Source organism: Triturus cristatus, chromosome 4_1 (assembly GCF_964204655.1).
Source record: "Triturus cristatus chromosome 4_1, aTriCri1.1, whole genome shotgun sequence".
Lineage (NCBI taxonomy): Eukaryota > Metazoa > Chordata > Amphibia > Caudata > Salamandridae > Triturus > Triturus cristatus.
Window position 1 is genome coordinate 329,365,537 of NC_140585.1, and position 18,763 is coordinate 329,384,299.

Below are 18,763 nucleotides of genomic sequence, written 5' to 3' on the forward strand. Positions count from 1 at the left end.
CCCAGTTTGGACCCAGCCATATGCAAATCAGGCTTGACCCTGTTCCTTAGCCCCTTCACTGCTAGGCCTCACACCCCTCCCCAACCACCCCCCCACCGTCCCGTGCTAAGCCTTTTTTTTTTTTTTAGCTATTTGGGGTAGTTCGCGCTTAGGCCCCTGTAACTTTTTGACCACATAAGGTATCCACGCCAAATTTGCGTCCTTTTCTTCCAGCATCATGGGGATTCTAAAAGTACCCAGGGTTTTTAGATTCCCCTGGAGGGGACCCAGAAATTAGCCAAAATACAGCCAAATTTTGTTTTTTGGGGGAAAAATGGGGAAAAGGGCTACAGATGAAAGCATCTGGTTTTTTCCCTGCAAATGGTATCAAAAAAGGGGTTGTGGTGCTGAAATCACCATCGTCCCAGCTTTCAGGGACAAGCAGACTTTTGTCAGAAAACCAATCTATTTCACACAGTTGTGGCATTTTTTGGGGACATGGCCTGTTTTTGCTATTTTTTGTGCTTTCAACATTAACAGTAAATGATAGAAATGGGTATGAAAGCAATAATGGATCCTGGAAAGCTATACATTTTAGAAACTTAAACAAAATTCTGAATCCAGCAAGGGGTCATTTGTGTAGATCCTTCAAGGTTTCTTCATAGAAACTAACAGTTAAATATAGGAAATTTTTTAATTTAGTTGGAAAAAAACAGCCATTTGTGTCAACGATTTCACCTGTAACTTCTCCTAATTACGACAGCTGTATGAAAGCAATATACCGTTACATTTGCTGGACCTTTCTGGTTGTGGGGATATATAGGACGTCTAGGTTCACTAAGAACCCGACGAACCCAGAGCCAATAACTGAGCAGCATCTTGCAATGGTTTTTTATTATTTACTGGTTATTTAGCAATTATTTAGGGAAAATGTATACAGGGAAAAATTGGTATGAAAGACACCTATGTATTTCTGAAATGGGAACAAAATATAGAGTTGGAAACAGCAGATATTTGCACATTTCCGAAATGGGGAGTAACCATACTAGCATGAGAATTATAGGTCATTTTTCAAAATGACTTATTTTTAACACATTGTCTTTCATTTGGAAGGTAGAAATGCATCGAAAGTCAATAGGTAATAACAGTTGCTCTACAATTCTGTGTTACCCTAAGTCTCCCGAGAAAAATGGTACCTCACTTGTGCGGGTAGCCCTAGTGCCCGTGACAGGAAACGGCCCAAAACTCAACGTGAACACACCATGTTTTCACACTGAAAAATTACCCTTTTTTTGCCTAGCTGTAGTTTTTGTACCCTAGCTCTGCTGGCACCTAGGGAAGCAGAGCAAACCTATACATTTTTTAAATCTAGACACCCAGGGAAATCCAGGATGGGGTGACTTGACTGGCTCTCACCAGGTTCTGTTACCCAGAATCCATTGGAAACCTAACAAATTGTCCAAACAAAACACATTTTCGTCACATTTCTGTGGTGGAAAATTCTGGAATCTGCATGGATCCACAAAATTCCACCCGCCCCGCTTGCCCCAGAGTCTTCTGAGAAAAATGGTACCTCACTTGTGTGGGTAGGCCTAGTGCCCACGACCGGAAACGGCCCAAAACGCATGGTGGACACACCACATTTTCACAGTGAAAAATGACCCTTTTTTGCAAAGTGCCTAGCTGTAGTTTTTGAACCCTAGCTCTGCTGGCACCTAGGGAAACCTAGCAAACCTATACATTTTTTAAAACTAGAGACCCAGGGAAATCCAGGATAGGGTGACTTGACTGGCACTCACCAGGTCCTGTTACCCAGAATCCCTTGCAAACCTGAAAAATTGTAAATAAAAACACATTTCCTCTAATTTCTGTGGTGGAAAGTTCTGGAATCCGTGTGGATCCACAAAATTCCACCCACCCCGGGTTCTCCAAAGTCTTCCGAGAAAAATGGTACCTCACTTGTGTGGGTAGGCCTAGTGCTCGCGACAGGATACGGCCCAAAACGCAAGGTGGACACAACACATTTTAACAACGAAAAATGACCCTTTTTTTGCAAAGTGCCTACCTGTAGTTTTTTAACCCTAGCTCTGCCGGCACCTAGGGAATCCTAGCAAACACATTCATTTCTGAAAACTAGACAACCGGGGGATTCCAGGGAGGTATGGCTTGCGTGGATCCCCCAACGTTCTCTTACCCAGAATCCCCTGCAAACCTCAAATTTAGCTGAAAAAATCACTTTCTCCACACATTTTTGTGTGGGAAAGTTGTGGTAGTTTGTGTGAGAGTAGCTTCAGCCGCACTGAGAGTAGATTCATCATCCGATGATTCCATGTGGAGAGACAACTCACTGCCTGAATCTTCCCCTCTCTCCTGTCCCTCAAACGCACTGTCAGTCTCATAATCCTGCTCAGAGTAAGATTCAAAAAGCATGCCAACCACCTGCTGAGCAGTAAACAAAGGTAGTGTGTCAAACAAGTCAACAACAACAAACACTTTGTAGAAAAACTAATAAACAAAATGTGGCTTTATCACAAAGACCTATATACTCCAAAACTATACCACTCACTTGTCAGAAGCAGATAGACTCACCACCTACTCTGCACAGACACAGCAAGGACCTACAATATCCCACTAAAAAAGAAAAGAAAATTACACATAAGACAATGCAAAAGAGATCGCAAAGAATGTCACGGTCCAAAAGCAAACTAAATATGCTGCTGTTTTGACGCCACTTACTAAAAATTCACTTGTGCATGATAATAATAGTCATTTGGAGTAAACATAACAAAAAAAGGTTTTCTTACCAAATAAATGCAACTACGCCAAACTGCAGAAACCGCCAACAAGAACAAAAAGCACTAGAAATATAGGAGAAATAAAACATTACAATCACATATGCAGATAAGAACCAGTCCACACACAATCTACCAGCCAAGATGGCGGGTAGATGGGCCTAAAAGCAAAAGGCCAACCCCAAGGGGTCAGTAACAGCTGAAATATTCAACCCCATAAAGGGGGGTGACCCTTGTCCATGGGGCCACTCCCCACAATCATCTATATAAAAAAATTAATCCCTGGTGGCCTAGTGGGCCATCTGAAATCATTTTGGGCCAACCCCCCCCCCCCCCCCCCCCCCTCCTCAGTGGGGCAGAAACGACCAGACTAAACCTCCCTTGCCCAAGGGCCAAAAAAACAAAAACAAAAAAATTGCTGGTGGTCCATCTAAAATTCATTTGGGCTTTTCCCCCGATGCCTCTGTTTGAAAATAAAAAAAACCCTCCCTGAGGAGAAACTCACCTTCTCCTCCTGGACGCGCTGGGAGCAAATTGCTTCCAGCGCGTCCAGTTTCATCTAATGATGTCTGTGCGCAATGCGGGCTGACATCATTAGATGACGTGAAGGAGGGGGACGGGGGTGTCGGGGGGCACTCCCCGGTGGGGGCAGCAAGATCAGCGGTCAACGGGGGGCTCGCCAGCTCTCCCCCCGTGGCTGGTTGCCCAGGACAGCCAGGAGCCGTCATGAGCACACGCCCACAGTTCCTCATGACGGCTCCCGGCCGTCCAGAGCACTGAAGGGGTTAGGGGAACAATCCAGCCCGAACTGCCAAGTCAGGTCCTGCCCAGAGCGGAAACAAGCATCCTGGGAATAGTTTCAGGGCATCATCCTTCATTAGCCAGGCTAGCTTGAATCCGGTGATGTAGTGAGCACGGGACCCACGTCTGGGCATACCCTTTCCACTATTGGCAACATATGCACCTGCGTACTTAAGGACTTATGTTCCATAAAGTTTGTGGTTGATTCTGTACCACTCGCTATTTCAATAACTTTTTCTAACATGAGGTTTTCTACCGTTAGCAACTTTTCATTTTCCTATATCTTTTTGCTGTTGGACTTCTCCACTACCTGGTCCTGTATCACTTCTTCCTCAAATACTTTAAAGTCACACATAGCTAAAATTCTTGGATCACTCTCAAACTTTTCAACGGACACACCAGGCAATTCCTATTAAAAAAATTGTCGCTTAATTATGGTGTTTGTTTTATGAATTGTAAATCCAACACCTTTTTGGCTGATCCATAGTCATCAACCAAATCATCCTCCCCCAAAACAGGTGATGCAGGTAGATGTTTCAACACTTTCCTACCTTCTGTGCCCAAGGAGAGACGCAATATTGCAAATGCTTTCTTCTTTGGCGAACACATCACCTTCAGTAGCCTCTAACTACACTTCAAACCCCTCATTCCATTGCTCCAAACCAACAGGGGACAAACCAGGCGATGACACAAATGCTGTCGGAGGTATAACAGACTGTTGCATGCTAAACTGCGAACTGCTGTAAATAACAGGTAAATGCAGTAGTCAATGTGCTGTGTGCGGATCACCATGTTCGTACTCTCAAGTTGAGGTGTGCAAATCACCAATGATCTCGATGTGCGCACAGGCACAGCTGTTATGGATCTTAGGTGTGCAGATCAACGCGATCCACCCTTTTAAGGTGTGCAGATCACCGATTGAAACCCGCAGATATGCTAAATACATGCTCCAAATGTTGCCCCAGAACAGTAGCAAAAACACATTGCTCCCCTGTGAGCAAGAACTATTAAGTGCAGAAAACAAATATGTGGACTGTTTTATGGGCTGAGGTGTCGGTACAAGAGAAACTGAGGCGGAGACAGTCGCGTAGAGGAGTACCTTTCACAGGAGGAACGCATGTGACTTGCGGGGCTCTGAGGAGTAGTGATGAGCCTGCACAAGTCGCGCGCATGACGGGAGCAAGGCGCTGAAATCGGTAGCGCTCAGCCGTTACCTTAATGCTGGATTTCTACTTGTGAGCGGCAAAGCGTAGTGAAGGCAGTTAATGGTGAGCAGCGGGTGAAATAAACACACTGCACTGGTGTTTGCATACCTGCTGTCGCATGGTTACCTCCTGCTACAAACAAAATGGTGACAGGCAGGCTACGCATGACTTGTCAAGCTGTTAACTGGGTGCAATACGAGGATTCTTGTGTCGCGAGTAACATTGTTGGGTAAATTGAAGTGCACGGTCTGTGCGGTTCAAGGACGCACTACCCAACTTGGCGTCAGTTGCACGTCCGTTGAAAGCGCACGTCCGTGTGTGGGTTCAATGACGTGTCTGCTGATTGACGTGAGGCCCAAAATCGCCAATTCACTGTTCCTCACCTCACCTCTGTTTGCCTCACCTACTCAAGCAACACCTTCCAGGCACTAGAATCCTGAAGGTATCGCTGCTGCATTACCATGACGTTCTCCAGTGCTCTGACAGCGTTCCAACGCGGCCCTGGCGGCTGAAAACTCGTGTTCGTTTCTCTAACACATCATCAGTTCCATGTTCTGGGTTCATGGAAATACATATGCCAAGATGATTTAAAGGGTGACTTTTACTTCTCAGTCACAATGATGCAGGGTAGCCAAGAGAAAAGCAACTGCCCGTATTCAAAGCATTACATTTCATCTCTCAATTCCAGATTCTCACCTCCATTATTCATGTATTCCTTCCATGAGTTTCCTGGCTAAAACCCAACAGATGATAACACATTTTCGTCTGAAAGTGCATTCAGCAGGTTGGATTTGAAGAGTGCAAATATCCCATGTAAATCTGTATGGAAAAATTGCATTTATCAGGTTGGATTTGAGAGCAGAGGAAAGGGTTATGATGACATGCATCTGGGTAACATAGATCCGACTTACATCCACAACCAACATATGCCCTCGCAAAGTTTGCATGGAGAGGACCAGCTGCAGTTCCTGTGAGAGGCAACCTATGCGCCCATGGAAATAACCTAGAGACATGTTTCAGTGACAGCGAACTGGTAACCACTCGTAGATGGCACTGAAAATAAAGTATTACAACAAACAAATGATAGACGGAATGCTGACAATGCAGACATTCTCCCCCAGTCAAGAGATCTGGGTTAAATCCATCGTTCTTTTGTCCACTACGCCACCCCAGTTTAGACATGGCCATATGCAAATCAGTCTTGACCCTGTGCCTCATGGGAACAGTCCAGCCCGAACTGCCAAGCCATGTCTTCCCTGGACCGGAATCAAGCATGCTAGGACCGGTTTCTGGCTATCAGCCGTCATCAGCCAGGATAGCTTGACTCCAGTGGCGTAGTGAGCACGGGTCCCACGTCTGGGAATACCCATCCCACTTAGGGCGAAAAGCGTTACAACAAACAAATGATGGACGGAATGCTGACAATGCAGACATTCTCCCCCAGTCAAGAGATCTGGGTTAAATCCATCGTTCTTTTGCCCACTACGCCACCCCAGTTTAGACATGGCCATATGCAAATCAGTCTTGACCCTGTGCCTCATGGGAACAGTCCAGCCCGAACTGCCAAGCCATGTCTTCCCTGGACCGGAATCAAGCATCCTACGACCGGTTTCTGGCTATCAGCCGTCATCAGCCAGGATAGCTTGACTCCAGTGGCGTAGTGAGCACGGGTCCCACGTCTGGGAATACCAATCCCACTTAGGGCGAAAAGCGTTACAACAAACAAATGATGGACGGAATGCTGACAATGCAGACATTCTCCCCCAGTCAAGAGATCTGGGTTAAATCCATCGTTCTTTTGCCCACTACGCCACCCCAGTTTAGACATGGCCATATGCAAATCAGTCTTGACCCTGTGCCTCATGGGAACAGTCCAGCCCGAACTGCCAAGCCATGTCTTCCCTGGACCGGAATCAAGCATCCTAGGACCGGTTTCTGGCTATCAGCCGTCATCAGCCAGGATAGCTTGACTCCAGTGGCGTAGTGAGCGCGGGTCCCACGTCTGGGAATACCAATCCCACTTAGGGCGAAAAGCGTTACAACAAACAAATGATGGACGGAATGCTGACAATGCAGACATTCTCCCCCAGTCAAGAGATCTGGGTTAAATCCATCGTTCTTTTGCCCACTACGCCACTGAAAATAAAGTATGCCGTTTCCCCAAGAGTTAACAGTGATATGCCAGAGATTGCAAGAAACAAAAGGCTGCAGTACCTCTGAAAGACAACTGACCTCTACATTTATTACATGGGCACAAGACTACACTTCACAAGAGGTTTAGTACTGTGGATATAATTTAGGGATGAGTAAAAAAGAATTGACACATAAAACTATAATCTCACAATTTCAGCTCAGTGTCCAGGAATCACAGGGTTCGTAATTCGAAATGCAAGAGGCCAGAACTGGGATAGGGGACTTCTAGCTGCTGTCCTTCACTGCCTAGACTTGAACAGATTTAAGCTGTAGCTTGCATCTACCTATCAGCTTCCCTTTTAGCAATGGGATGAAAATATTTTATAGGGTGCTTAGGTGAGAAGTGTGGGGTTAAGTACCAGATGCATCGGTTTGGCTTTCAAGTTGGAACATTTCCATTTGATTTAAAAAACGTTATATGGCTTTTGAATGTTCTTTATGGGCTCTTGTTCTTAGACCTTAACTGGTCACCTTTTGGGGCCAAAAGGCCTCCTTCTTTCTTCCAGAGGTTGTGGGCTAAGACCAGAATGGGTGCTGGAAGGGATCTCCTCACAGATACAAGAGCCTTCAGAAGGCTTGAAGCGAACAGGAATCCCCCAGACTGGGGAATTAAGTGACTTATTAAAGTGCCATAATGCCACATAAATTGCTATCCTACATACTAAACGTACGTATAATGGATTTGCATTTGGAAGCCATATAAGTGGTTTATTGTGTTGCAATCTACATCCCTCTTAAGGCATCAGCACTCCAGGGCTCATTTAGAAGTGTGTATTGCCTGCCTATTTATATTCTAGAAAGTGCTCTGAAGCTTTATCATGAGGGCGACAAAATATATGTGAATAACCAGCATTGGCAAAGCCAATAGATCTCGCCTATGCCATATTGGCTTTGCTAATGTTGATTAGTCGTGCTGTCCAGCAGTGTACCTGCTGTGCAGCTTGACTAAAAGCTACTGGTGTGGCGTGGCATGGTGGGGTGGGGTGGGGCATGGCATGGCGGGGCGTAGAGAGTCATGGCATAGAGTAGAGTTGTGTACAGTACAGTGTCGTAGAGTAGAGTGGCTTAGTGTAGAGTAGCATACAGTAGAGTGGAGTGGAGTGGAGTGGAATGTTGGAGAATAGAATGGCATAGAGGGGCACAGAGTAGAGTGGTATGATGTACAGTGACATGGAGTGGAGTGGATTGGCGTAGAGTACATTGGAGTGGAGTGGCATAGAGTGGATATGAGTTGTGTAGAGTAGAAAGGCATGGATAGAGTGACTGAGTGGGATGGAGTGTAATAGGGTGGTGTGGTGTGAAGTTGCGTAGAGTAGAGTGGCACAGAGTGGAGTGGAGTGGAGTGGAATGTTGGAGAATAGAATGGCATAGAGGGGCACAGAGTAGAGTGGTATGATGTACAGTGACATAGAGTGGAGTGGAGTGGATTGGCGTAGAGTACATTGGAGTGGAGTGGCATAGAGTGGAGATGAGTTGTGTAGAGTAGAAAGGCATGGATAGAGTGACTGAGTGGGATGGAGTGTAATAGGGTGGTGTGGTGTGAAGTTGCGTAGAGTAGAGTGGCACAGAGCAGAATATAATGGTGTAGCGTAGAGGGAGTTTCAGAGTAAAGTGGTATAGGGTGTCTTGGAGTAGAGTGGCGAGTGGAGTGGCTTAGAGTGGAGTGGCTTAGAGTGGAGTGGCTTAGAGTGGAGTGGCTTAGAGTGGAGTGGCTTAGAGTGGAGTGGCTTAGAGTGGAGTGGCTTAGAGTGGAGTGGCTTAGAGTGGAGTGGCTTAGAGTGGAGTGGCTTAGAGTGGAGTGGCTTAGAGTGGAGTGGCTTAGAGTGGAGTGGCTTAGAGTGGAGTGGCTTAGAGTGGAGTGGCTTAGAGTGGAGTGGCTTAGAGTGGAGTGGCTTAGAGTGGAGTGGCTTAGAGTGGAGTGGCTTAAAGTGGCGTGGCTTAAAGTGGCGTGGCTTAGAGTGGAGTGGGGTAGAGTAGAGTGACATACATTGACGTGAATTGTAAACAATACGTCGTGGAGCAAACTGCATGTGCTGTGTATGATAGACCTAAAAACTGGCTATGGGGCACTGTTGGGTACCAGAAGCTCATCATGGACTTAAAGCATCTCCATTGGCCTGAGGCCTACTGGGGGTAAATGCATGTGGCTGAAAGGCCAGTACAAGAGTCACGCACAATTCGCCTCCTTCTCCTAAGTAAATTCTCCTTATTTTATCAAGAAGTGGCCATCTTAAGAGCAACATGTACAGGGTCTCATGGTGTCTCAGAGAAGCATCCCTACCTCCAGGCCTCTGCCCTTTCTCTCCACTGCATCACAAGTCTGTACTTCCAAATAGATAAAGCGCAGAAGAAAGGAAGTGCTCCTTTGCAGAACAGCACCACAGATTTCCTACCTCATAATCTCCTGCTTGGGAATCTAAAACCATGGTCCCAAAACTCCCGGGCACAGTTGTCTCTTTATGTGGGAAGGTTACGCACAAGGCCTGTCCTATGACCCAAAATTACCATAACAAAGGATTGCTTGCTTCTAGGCAGCTTTACGTCTCATTTTAATGCAATCACTTGTTGTCTTCTGTAATACACGGTAGGTTGTATACCAAGTCATCTCTTAACCCATTGCACCTGGGCAAACAGTATTTGTGCCTTTGCACTATCCACTGTTTTCCAAGCCTCTTTATGCTTTATATCTGCTTTACTTACTGCACTGATTCTATGTACTTATGTCTTGATTGGGTAGATAGCTTAGCGAGTTATGTGTTAGCTGCTGAAACTGGATTTGATATGCAGATCGCAGATTGAAATCTAACAAGGCTCCTCTCAGACTTTCAACCTTAGCAGGTAGGTGAAGTTGAACTGATGGAAAAACCTTGTACAAGGGGAACTACACGCCATGCATTTAAAGAAAATAAAGCGACAGAGATATCTATGGAAAGATTCCATATCGCTACATTTGGGAGAGGAATGAAACACTACTGCGAGGTTTGTCAACACCAACGTGGTTTCCCACCACTATGAGAAAACCCACTGTTCTAGCTCTGCATTTATACCCGTGTACTCACTTGTAACAGTTTACAAACTTTGTGCAATCACCGTGAGAGGCGGAATAAGCCCATTGCTGCTTCATAAAGCCTACAATTACGGTACCAACTCTGCCATGTTTGCCATATCATTTGGCAATTGTCCACGACAAGCATGGATGAACTATCTTTCAGCTGCCATGGGTGGCACTTCGGGACACGCCATCTTGGCACACAGGCTTGCCAAGAGATTATCAGAAGGTGAAGCCCAAACGGTGTTGGACGAAAGTGGCTTAATAGATGCCCCGCCAATGCCTGATGCGACTGTCATCACTTGACGTCTGGAGATGCCTGCAACATCTCGGCAAAGGCTCGGGATGTTTATTTAATCTAAGTGCAGGAACGGAGTCTGAGCAATGAGCGCCATTTGTACCACCGCTGTGGAGGAAGGAGGTCTGGTTCAGCGTGATGAATGACAACGCCCGACTGAGAGACCCAAGCAGGGAAGAGGTTTGTTTGTCTAAGTTCTGAGCCGAGAAGCTTTTGGAAAGGGAGTCACCCATAATTGAAGGGCAAATTGTGTACAGAGAGCCGAGGAGAAGGCACTGACATCTGGGGGGTGGGGGGGGGGGGAGGAGAAGAGAAGGCACGGACATCTGTAAGGAGGGAGGGAGGGAGGGCGGGGGAGAAGAGAAGGCACGAGCATCGGGAGGTAGAGGGGGAGAAGGCACGGACAGCTGGAGGGAGGGCGACCAGGTAGGAGAAGGCAGAGACAACGGGAGGGCAGGCGGGGAGGGGAAAAGAAGGCACGACAACAGGAGGGAGGGGATAAGAAGGCACGAAAACGGGAGGGGGGGAGAAGGCACCAAAGGACTGCCTACAGTAGGAGAACCTCATTAAAGAAAATAGTGCAGTAAGACTAAAGAGAAGAAACAACCAAAGTAAAAGGACCAGTGGCCATGGGAGGTGACAATTGAGGAGGCGGTACTAAGGAGGGGCTAACAAGCCTATTGACGAATCAGAAGCCAGCATTTAGGACAGAAAATGACACAAGCCAATCACAAATATTGGAGGGGGAGTGGGCGAAGCTTTTATTCATGTACTCTTCTACAATAAGCCTAGCAGAGCAGGGCATGCGCGCTGGCTCTAGGCTCGACCTAAAAATGAACGCATGATGAAAAGGTGTGGCAAGTGCATTTTGGATAAGTAAATTCCCTAAGATGTGTGACTGTATATTCTGCTTGATATAACCATTAATTTAAAAAGTACCCAAAATATGTCTGAGTGTCCGATTAGATATTTCCCAAATTCAGCTGCAGTGAAAGATTTTCCCCAACCCCACGGCTAAATCCCCTTGTCAGATAGGACAGATGCATGATATATAGAATCGGTTTGGTATTTTACTTTGCCAAGCTTGATGCAGTCAGTCTCTTCTCTGTACCTTTTTATATATTCACGCACGCAATTGACACTGGCTCTCTTCTCCCAAGGGCAGCATGCTCAGGATTGCCCACTTAACTCACAGAGCTCTTGCTCTATGCAGGGAAAGAAGAAAGATGCAAGGGTTCAGTAAACCAAGCTCACTCTTAAATAATTCATTCAGATTGCTGAATGGACTTAACATTCTTAGTGTTTTGAAAACCTCTCAAGATTTCTCCATCCATTAGTAAAATTTCAAGAATGAGGCAATGGGAGCAGTAATCTCCCAAGAAGGCCTTGCTGTACAAAGACTATAATTAGGGTGGGCTATAGCATGTAGGGTCCTCATCATCTCCGTTTTACACAGCTCCGTATATTTAATCCACTCCTACAGGATTCTCCTGATTTTCACTAAAGACTTCTACTTTGAAATTGGAGTAGAGTTCTCTTTTAGGCATGTTGGCATGTTGGCTATTTGAAAGGTGTTAGGCACAGTAAGAAAGGCATAGCACCTGTACTGCAGGTTTATTTAGGAGTACTATTGAGCGTGATATTTAAGTCCACAATTTTGCAAATCTTAACCATTTTTGGCATCGGTTGTTTTGACTAGGGTACATTCTGTTTAAGTGTGCTCACTGTGGGAAACATGCCTGTAGGAAATTTTCCCTTTCTGCTGGGTCATTCCGGAATTAGAGTTTTGTGCACTTTATTCCTGCTAACTAGAGATAATATGCCTGTGCTGCCAATTTTAACATAGTTAATTTGGTATACCCCTAATTGACTTATTTAACTTTCCTTTAAGTCACTACCTATTGGTGTAAAGTGTGCCCAGGGCCTGTAAGTTAAATTTCACTAGTTGACTGCAGCATCCATTGTACCATCCATTACAGTGACAATACAGACTTAACTGCATGCCTAACATTTGTAGTCTGGCTGTTGTAGTTTTCAACTGTAAATCCGACCTGTCAAAGTAACCCCTTTGAACAGATCCAAGCACTCCTTTTAAATATGTGTCACCCCTTTGTTGACCTTGCTCCTAAAGCAATAAAAAAATAGGACATATTGGAATTTAATGTTGTATGTGTCCTTGCAGTACAAAGCCCCAAACACTATTTTCTCTGTCGCAATACTTGCTGTTTCATAGGAATACATTGGGTTACATTATTACATTTGATAATGCAAATTTTGGTTAGTAAACCACTAGAAAAATAAGTCAGCAACTATTTTATAGTTATTAAGAATCCAATTCAATGGTGAAATATTAAGAAAAGGGTACTTATAGAAAGTTACCTTTTCCCTGTCCAAAGCCTCTGGCAGTCAATTTGCATTTGCTCTTCCACTTCTGCCAGACAGTAATTAACATCTGAATAGGTGTGAATGTGTGTTAAATATCCCCCAGGAGCAAATGAGAACCTGACAGAATATGCAGGGTGGGGCTGTGAACCTCCTTTTTGATAATTCAGTGCCAAACCCTGCTTGAATGTCAAATCCTGCTTAATAGATCTGCTGGGGTTTTAAATGTAACACTTCAAGCTCTCTTAAAAGAGGCTTTCCCTGTCACAGGCAGATGACACCTGGGCAGGGCCCTGCCTTTGTCCTCACAGTCAGGCCCCAATCTCAGTGGGCTTCGTTTTGGCATTACAGTGTTAAATCATACCTGGATGTCTAATCCTGCTGGACAGGTTTTTGTGGGTTTTACATGTGATATTTGGGGTGCACTTCAGAAGGTGAAATAGGATACCTAAACTGTTCTTGTGTATCCACTGCCTGGTTGCTTAAAAACCCTTCTTTATTCAACCAGGCTTCTGTCACTGAGTTTATTGGGGGTATAGTGATGCCCAAAACTGGAATTTTTCTTAACATTGAGAGGACACGAGGATTACTATAGTACACTCCCCAGATGCATCCCCAGCCCTCAGAGCCAAAGTTTAGTGTGGCGGAGGCTTATGCCAGCTTGAAAATGCCTAATGTGGCTAAGGTTATCCGCATGAACTTTTACCTCATTGTTTAGAGCATGCTCATGAACCATTCCCACCCACTATCTCATGCCAGGCACAAATGTGAAATGTGGCCTCTCAGACGCCCACTAAAGAACACTCCTGGACCTGAAGAAGAACAGAAGAGGACTGGACATGCTGTCTATGGCCTGAGAGGAGCCCTAAAGGACTGGACCTCCTCACTCTTGTACCCAGTAGAAAGAAGTGGACTCCAGGTGTCACAAGGCTGATCTTCTGTTAAAGCTACAGGGACACAACAAGCAACAAGAGGCCTTTTCCTGCAACTGGATATGAACTGGACCCTGCTGCTTTGCCTCTGCCCGATACCTTGTGCGTCTCTAAGTGCCTGATGTCCCAGAGAACTTTAAAAATGTACTCCGGTGGTAGTTTGGTACTTAAAGGACTAAAGTCAGAAGGTAAAATCTTTGACCAGGATGAATCTTTCTGTATCCGACTCGCGATCTATCGCTGTCAGCCTCAAATTGAGCCTAGGTCCTGGTTTACTGTGGAGTATCATTGGCACTTTATGCTTCTTGGAGCTATTCTGGTTCCCCTTATTAGAGGTTTGTGGTTTTGGTGTATTTTTTAATTTAAAGTTTACACAGTTTTCCAAATTCGGTTTGTGTTTTGTATTATGTTGCATTTTGCCTTTATTATTGTTTTTGTGCTGCATAAATACTTCACACATTGCCCTAAATTAAGCGTGTATGCGCTGTGCCATAGTTACCAAGGGGTTGAGTTCAGGTTAATTTAGCGACTTTAAGGGTTTTGATTATTCCATAGTGTGAGTAGTCGCTCACCACGATTAGTAATCCAATTTCTTACAACACCCGACACATACAGTGCATGTACACTGTTGCCAGAGTTGGGCTGAGGTGCCTGAAGTAACAAGTGCATTTCCACTTGTGGAGTTGATGCAGGGCCATCTAGTTAATTTCAGAGCCCTGTGTAAAGTGTGTGCTTGAAATCCCACTGTCTAATGTTGTTCTTCCTTATCACTCAGCTCCTGGAGTAGTTAATTGACGTGTTCAAGGCACTGCATACTGTAAATAACATTAACACCTGACTTTGGTTGTCTTTTACCCAGGAGAAGCTCAAGTACTTTCCTGTTTGTGTGAACACCAGGATCCATGAGGAAGATGTTGCAGAGGAAGGTCTGGGGAGCCTCCCAAGGAACATCAGCTCAGTTAGCTCCCTGCTGCTATTTAATACATCAGAAAACTTGTAAGTATTAGCGAATAGGTGAGATCCTACTGTGTATGTACCACTACAGAAGCTAGCACAGCTCCAGTGGGTATCATTGATGTCTTCTTAAGTAAATGAGTTTCTAATCGAATTGTAGAAGACGGTTGTAGCAAAGACATTGAAGTTATGATCCCTTTTTCCAATGAGTCACGTTTTCTTTTTCAAATTATTGCAAAGAAAACATTTTGGTACATATGCTAGATATCAATTGGAAGGTTCAGTTCTTTTAAAGACCAATTTTTACAGAAGATAAAATCCACAGGGGTGTCTTTGAAGAACATTTTGTTTAAATTCACATTCTGATGGTAAGACAATCCATGATGAGTGATTCTTCCTGAGGTCTTTAATTGGTTTGTTTTCGCAGATTGGTAAGCCTCACGTCCATCTCCTCTCATCCACAAGACTCTTCTGAGTATTAAAAACCCCAAGCGATATCCATCCTACGCTCTCAATCTCATCCTTTCTGGTTCTTAAATGTTTTGTATGACATAGTACTACACCTCCTGCCCATCATCTGAAGGAACATTTATGGATAGACTCTTATAATGAAGCGGTTTTTGGAGATGTTATCCCAGATCTGCCTTTTTTGTAGGCAGTTCCCAAACACTGTTGAAAACGAACTAAATGTATCAAAATCATGAGGATGGACAATTGTATAAAAGCCTAGTGGCAAGTGTGTAGTTTGTATTTTTTTTCTGTTGAAACCAGCTTTTGAAATGAGCTATTATTAGCTTATTTTTTAGTTTTGTTGGACTTTTCTCTTTCAGGAAAGTGTCATTAAGGTTCCTGAATTTTTAGCTTTGTGAATATTTTCTTATTTTTTAGATACAAAAAGTATGTTTTCCTGGATCCGCTGGCAGGTGCCGTAACAAAAACCCACAATACCCTGGGAACGGAAACTGAGGAGAAACTTTTTGATGCACCACTATCAATAAGCAAGCGAGAACAACTAGAACGGCAGGTGAGGCATAGCAAACTTCCTCATTGTAGTATGCTAGTATTCTATGTATTTCCTGATGAGATTCTATTTTGTGATTGAGGCTTTTAGCCTCCTGTTGTGTACGTGTGATTCTTTGGTTCTAGGAACGTCAGCTTAGCTAGAGCAGTTTGCTGTGTTCCTGTGAGCACCCTTATGTTTCCATGGTCGTGCGTGGGTCATAATCTATGCTTATTAAAGCTATTTTGGATTCTACAACTTTCTTCCGGCTGTCATTTCATTCACCCACCACATTTCGGTACCAGGAGTGGGGTGGATGAAGATTTGGAGTATTCTGAATTTACAGAGCTATTATATGATCGTTGACCCACCAACATCTCTACTATTCCCTTTTGCCTGGGAAGGAATTCTGGGTAATTAACCCAGCAGACACCCGCATCATAGAAATCGTGAGTGCATTTGACTTTGCGTGAATTTGCTAGCACTTACTGCTGCCTTTGAACTTTACTGTTTTTGCTCGAGCGGTTGCCGGCATTGTTTGAGTGGGCCAGCCATGTTCCCACGTGACGCTCGTTCCTGATCTCTTCTTGAACCCTGAGCTGGAGCGCAGCGCATTAAGTGTTGCTGTGTACTTGAACGACAACACATACGCCTGGTACGTCTTGATGCACGTATGCCTGGTGTTTCTTGACATACATTGGCAGCCATCTTTGTTTTTTTTTTAACTTTATTTTTAGAATTTTGCAACAAAAAAAACATTGGGTTACAGCAAGTTCGTAGCGGATTGTAGCAGACATGATGAATTGATGAGAACAGTAGAAGAAAAAAAAAGAAGCAATATTAGCTTCACACAGGTAGATACATGGTATGCAATATAGTAGATGGGTTGGACAACCAGTATATCATATGGGCGTATTCGCTGCCCCTTCTAAGATCAGCTAAGACATCTGGTTATCACACAAAGCATATCACACCAGGCAGACACAGAAAACGTGTAAGGACTTCTAGATCTCACAAAAAAATTAACACCACCAATGCAAGAACGTAAAATATGACCCATATCTCATTAGATTTAGTACAACCATAAAACACATGTGGAAGAGTACGCCCGACATGAGCGACTGGTATATTACAGGTCCCTGAAATGTGAAAAATTCATATCACGACAGGACTTCCGGCTTTTCCGTCTAGGATCCTGTCGGGTGTGTGAGGAGATAGCTTTGCAGAGGACCCCATATATCTTTTGCCCAAGAGGCACGTGTCAGCGTTTCAGCATTCCGAGTCAATTGTTCTTGGAAGAAGACTAAATTATGAATCAATTCCTTAAACTTTGGCACTCTTCCCCTTCCCCACCGACAGGCTACCCTATGCTTGGCCAACAACAGTGCAATGGCAATATATCTGCGACATAACTTAGGGATACATTTAGTATATCCCAACAATGCTATTAAAGGTGTGCGCTCTAAGGTGATGAGTGCCATCTGTTCCAGGGTGTCAAGAACCTGAGCCCAATATTCACTCACCTTCGTACAGCCCCAGGAATGATGTAGGAAGTCTGCCCTGGACTACCACCTCTTTCACAATTATCAGTATTCTTTAATTTAAAGCACAGCATTTTTACAGGGGTATGATATAAGCTTTGCAGAAATTTATAGTGTATAACACGTAGCCTACTACTCGCTGATATTTGTCCTGTTTCTAAACAACAGTATGTCCATTGATCATCCGTTATTTCACGCCCCAGTTCCAGAGTCCATTTTGCACGACCCGAGCTAATAGAGTATGTCCGTTGATCGCGTATTGTGTAGTATAGTGTAGAGACCAGGTGACCTGGCGACGCATTATGTAGCATCATGTGCAAGGGAGCCAGAGCAGGGGGTTTCTGAGGGAACTCTGGAGTGATAGATCGTATGCCTTGGCGTAGCCGGACATATAAAAATATATCCAATGAAGACGGTCGTATCTCATTAAAAAAGAGCTCGGAGACCCGAAATTTCTAATTTTGGTATAGATCTCCCCATGTGGTAGTTTTGGTGCGGTCAGAGTTTGCGGAATCCTGTTTCTTGGAACAACAGCATGTGGGGATGGTAAGAGAGTGGGAGGAGCAGTGAGTACAACATTGGGCTTTGAAGAAGAGTCAGAATACGGTGCCAGGCGTCTTCAGTGTATGTGATTGTGGTAGGTGCAATATCGCGTGTACAGGGGAATGTGCCCAACATGCCATCTAAAGGGATTGGATCAGCCAGCCAATGCTCCGCTGCAATCTATGGCATGTATTGAGGGGGGTGAAACCAATATGAGGCATAATGGGCTTGCCCGCAATCATAATACAACTCTAAATCCGGAATGTCAACTTCATTGTACATACGGTTGTGTAAGCACTGTCCATTGCAGGCGTGCTTGTTTGCCCCCCCAGAGCAGCCCGATCATTTCTGACCAAAGGGTCTGAAAAAAGGTGCGGCCGGGATAATATGGGATATTTAAGAATAAATATAATATTTGCGGGAATACCACCGTCTTGATCAGTGCAGCACTCCCTGCCAGAGATAATGGCAGCGAGATCCATTGGGTAACACAATCCGTAATACGATCTATGACGGTTCCATAATTCAGGCGCAGCAATTCCTCCCTATCCCTGGATATGACAACCCCGAGATAACGTAGATCAGACTCGCACCATTCCAATGGGAAGTCCAGGGGAAATTGTGTGGCTGCAGTTGTTAGGGGAAATATTTGCGACTTCTCTCAGTTTGTGTACCCCAGACAGCTTCCCGAAAAAAATAAATTCTCTCAAGAGAGGATTTAAATTCTCCTGTGGATCTCTCAAATAGAGGGTAATATCATCCGCATATAAAGATATGGGGATCTGTCCTAAGATACATCGCAATTCCTTAGCTTGATGATGTTGATGTAATTTAGATGCCAATGGATGGTTCAATTGCAAGCGCAAAAAGTAGGTGAGAGAGTGGGCAGCCTTGCCGTGTGCCCCTGGATATTGGGAATGCGTCAGACAGATATCCATTAATTAAAACGTTTGCTGTTGGTAGCTGATACAATAGCTTAATCCAGGACATGAATATAGGCAGTAATCCCATACGCTGGAGCACCCCAAGTAGATAATCCCATTCGACAGTCGAACGACTTAGTGGCGTCTAAAAAAACTGCCGCCAGCGGCAGT

At 44.7% G+C, this 18,763-nt stretch overlaps 1 protein-coding gene across 1 annotated transcript in view; it reads left to right on the forward strand.

The window, feature by feature from the left end:
* WASHC1 (WASH complex subunit 1) overlaps window positions 1–18,763 on the forward strand; it is a 621,626-nt gene that overhangs the window by 348,202 nt on the left and 254,661 nt on the right. Inside the window, exons 5-6 of the mRNA XM_085652301.1 lie at window positions 14,491–14,627; window positions 15,474–15,609. Of these exons, the coding sequence (XP_085508427.1) occupies window positions 14,491–14,627; window positions 15,474–15,609 (273 nt within the window). The remainder of the gene's footprint in view (window positions 1–14,490; window positions 14,628–15,473; window positions 15,610–18,763) is intronic.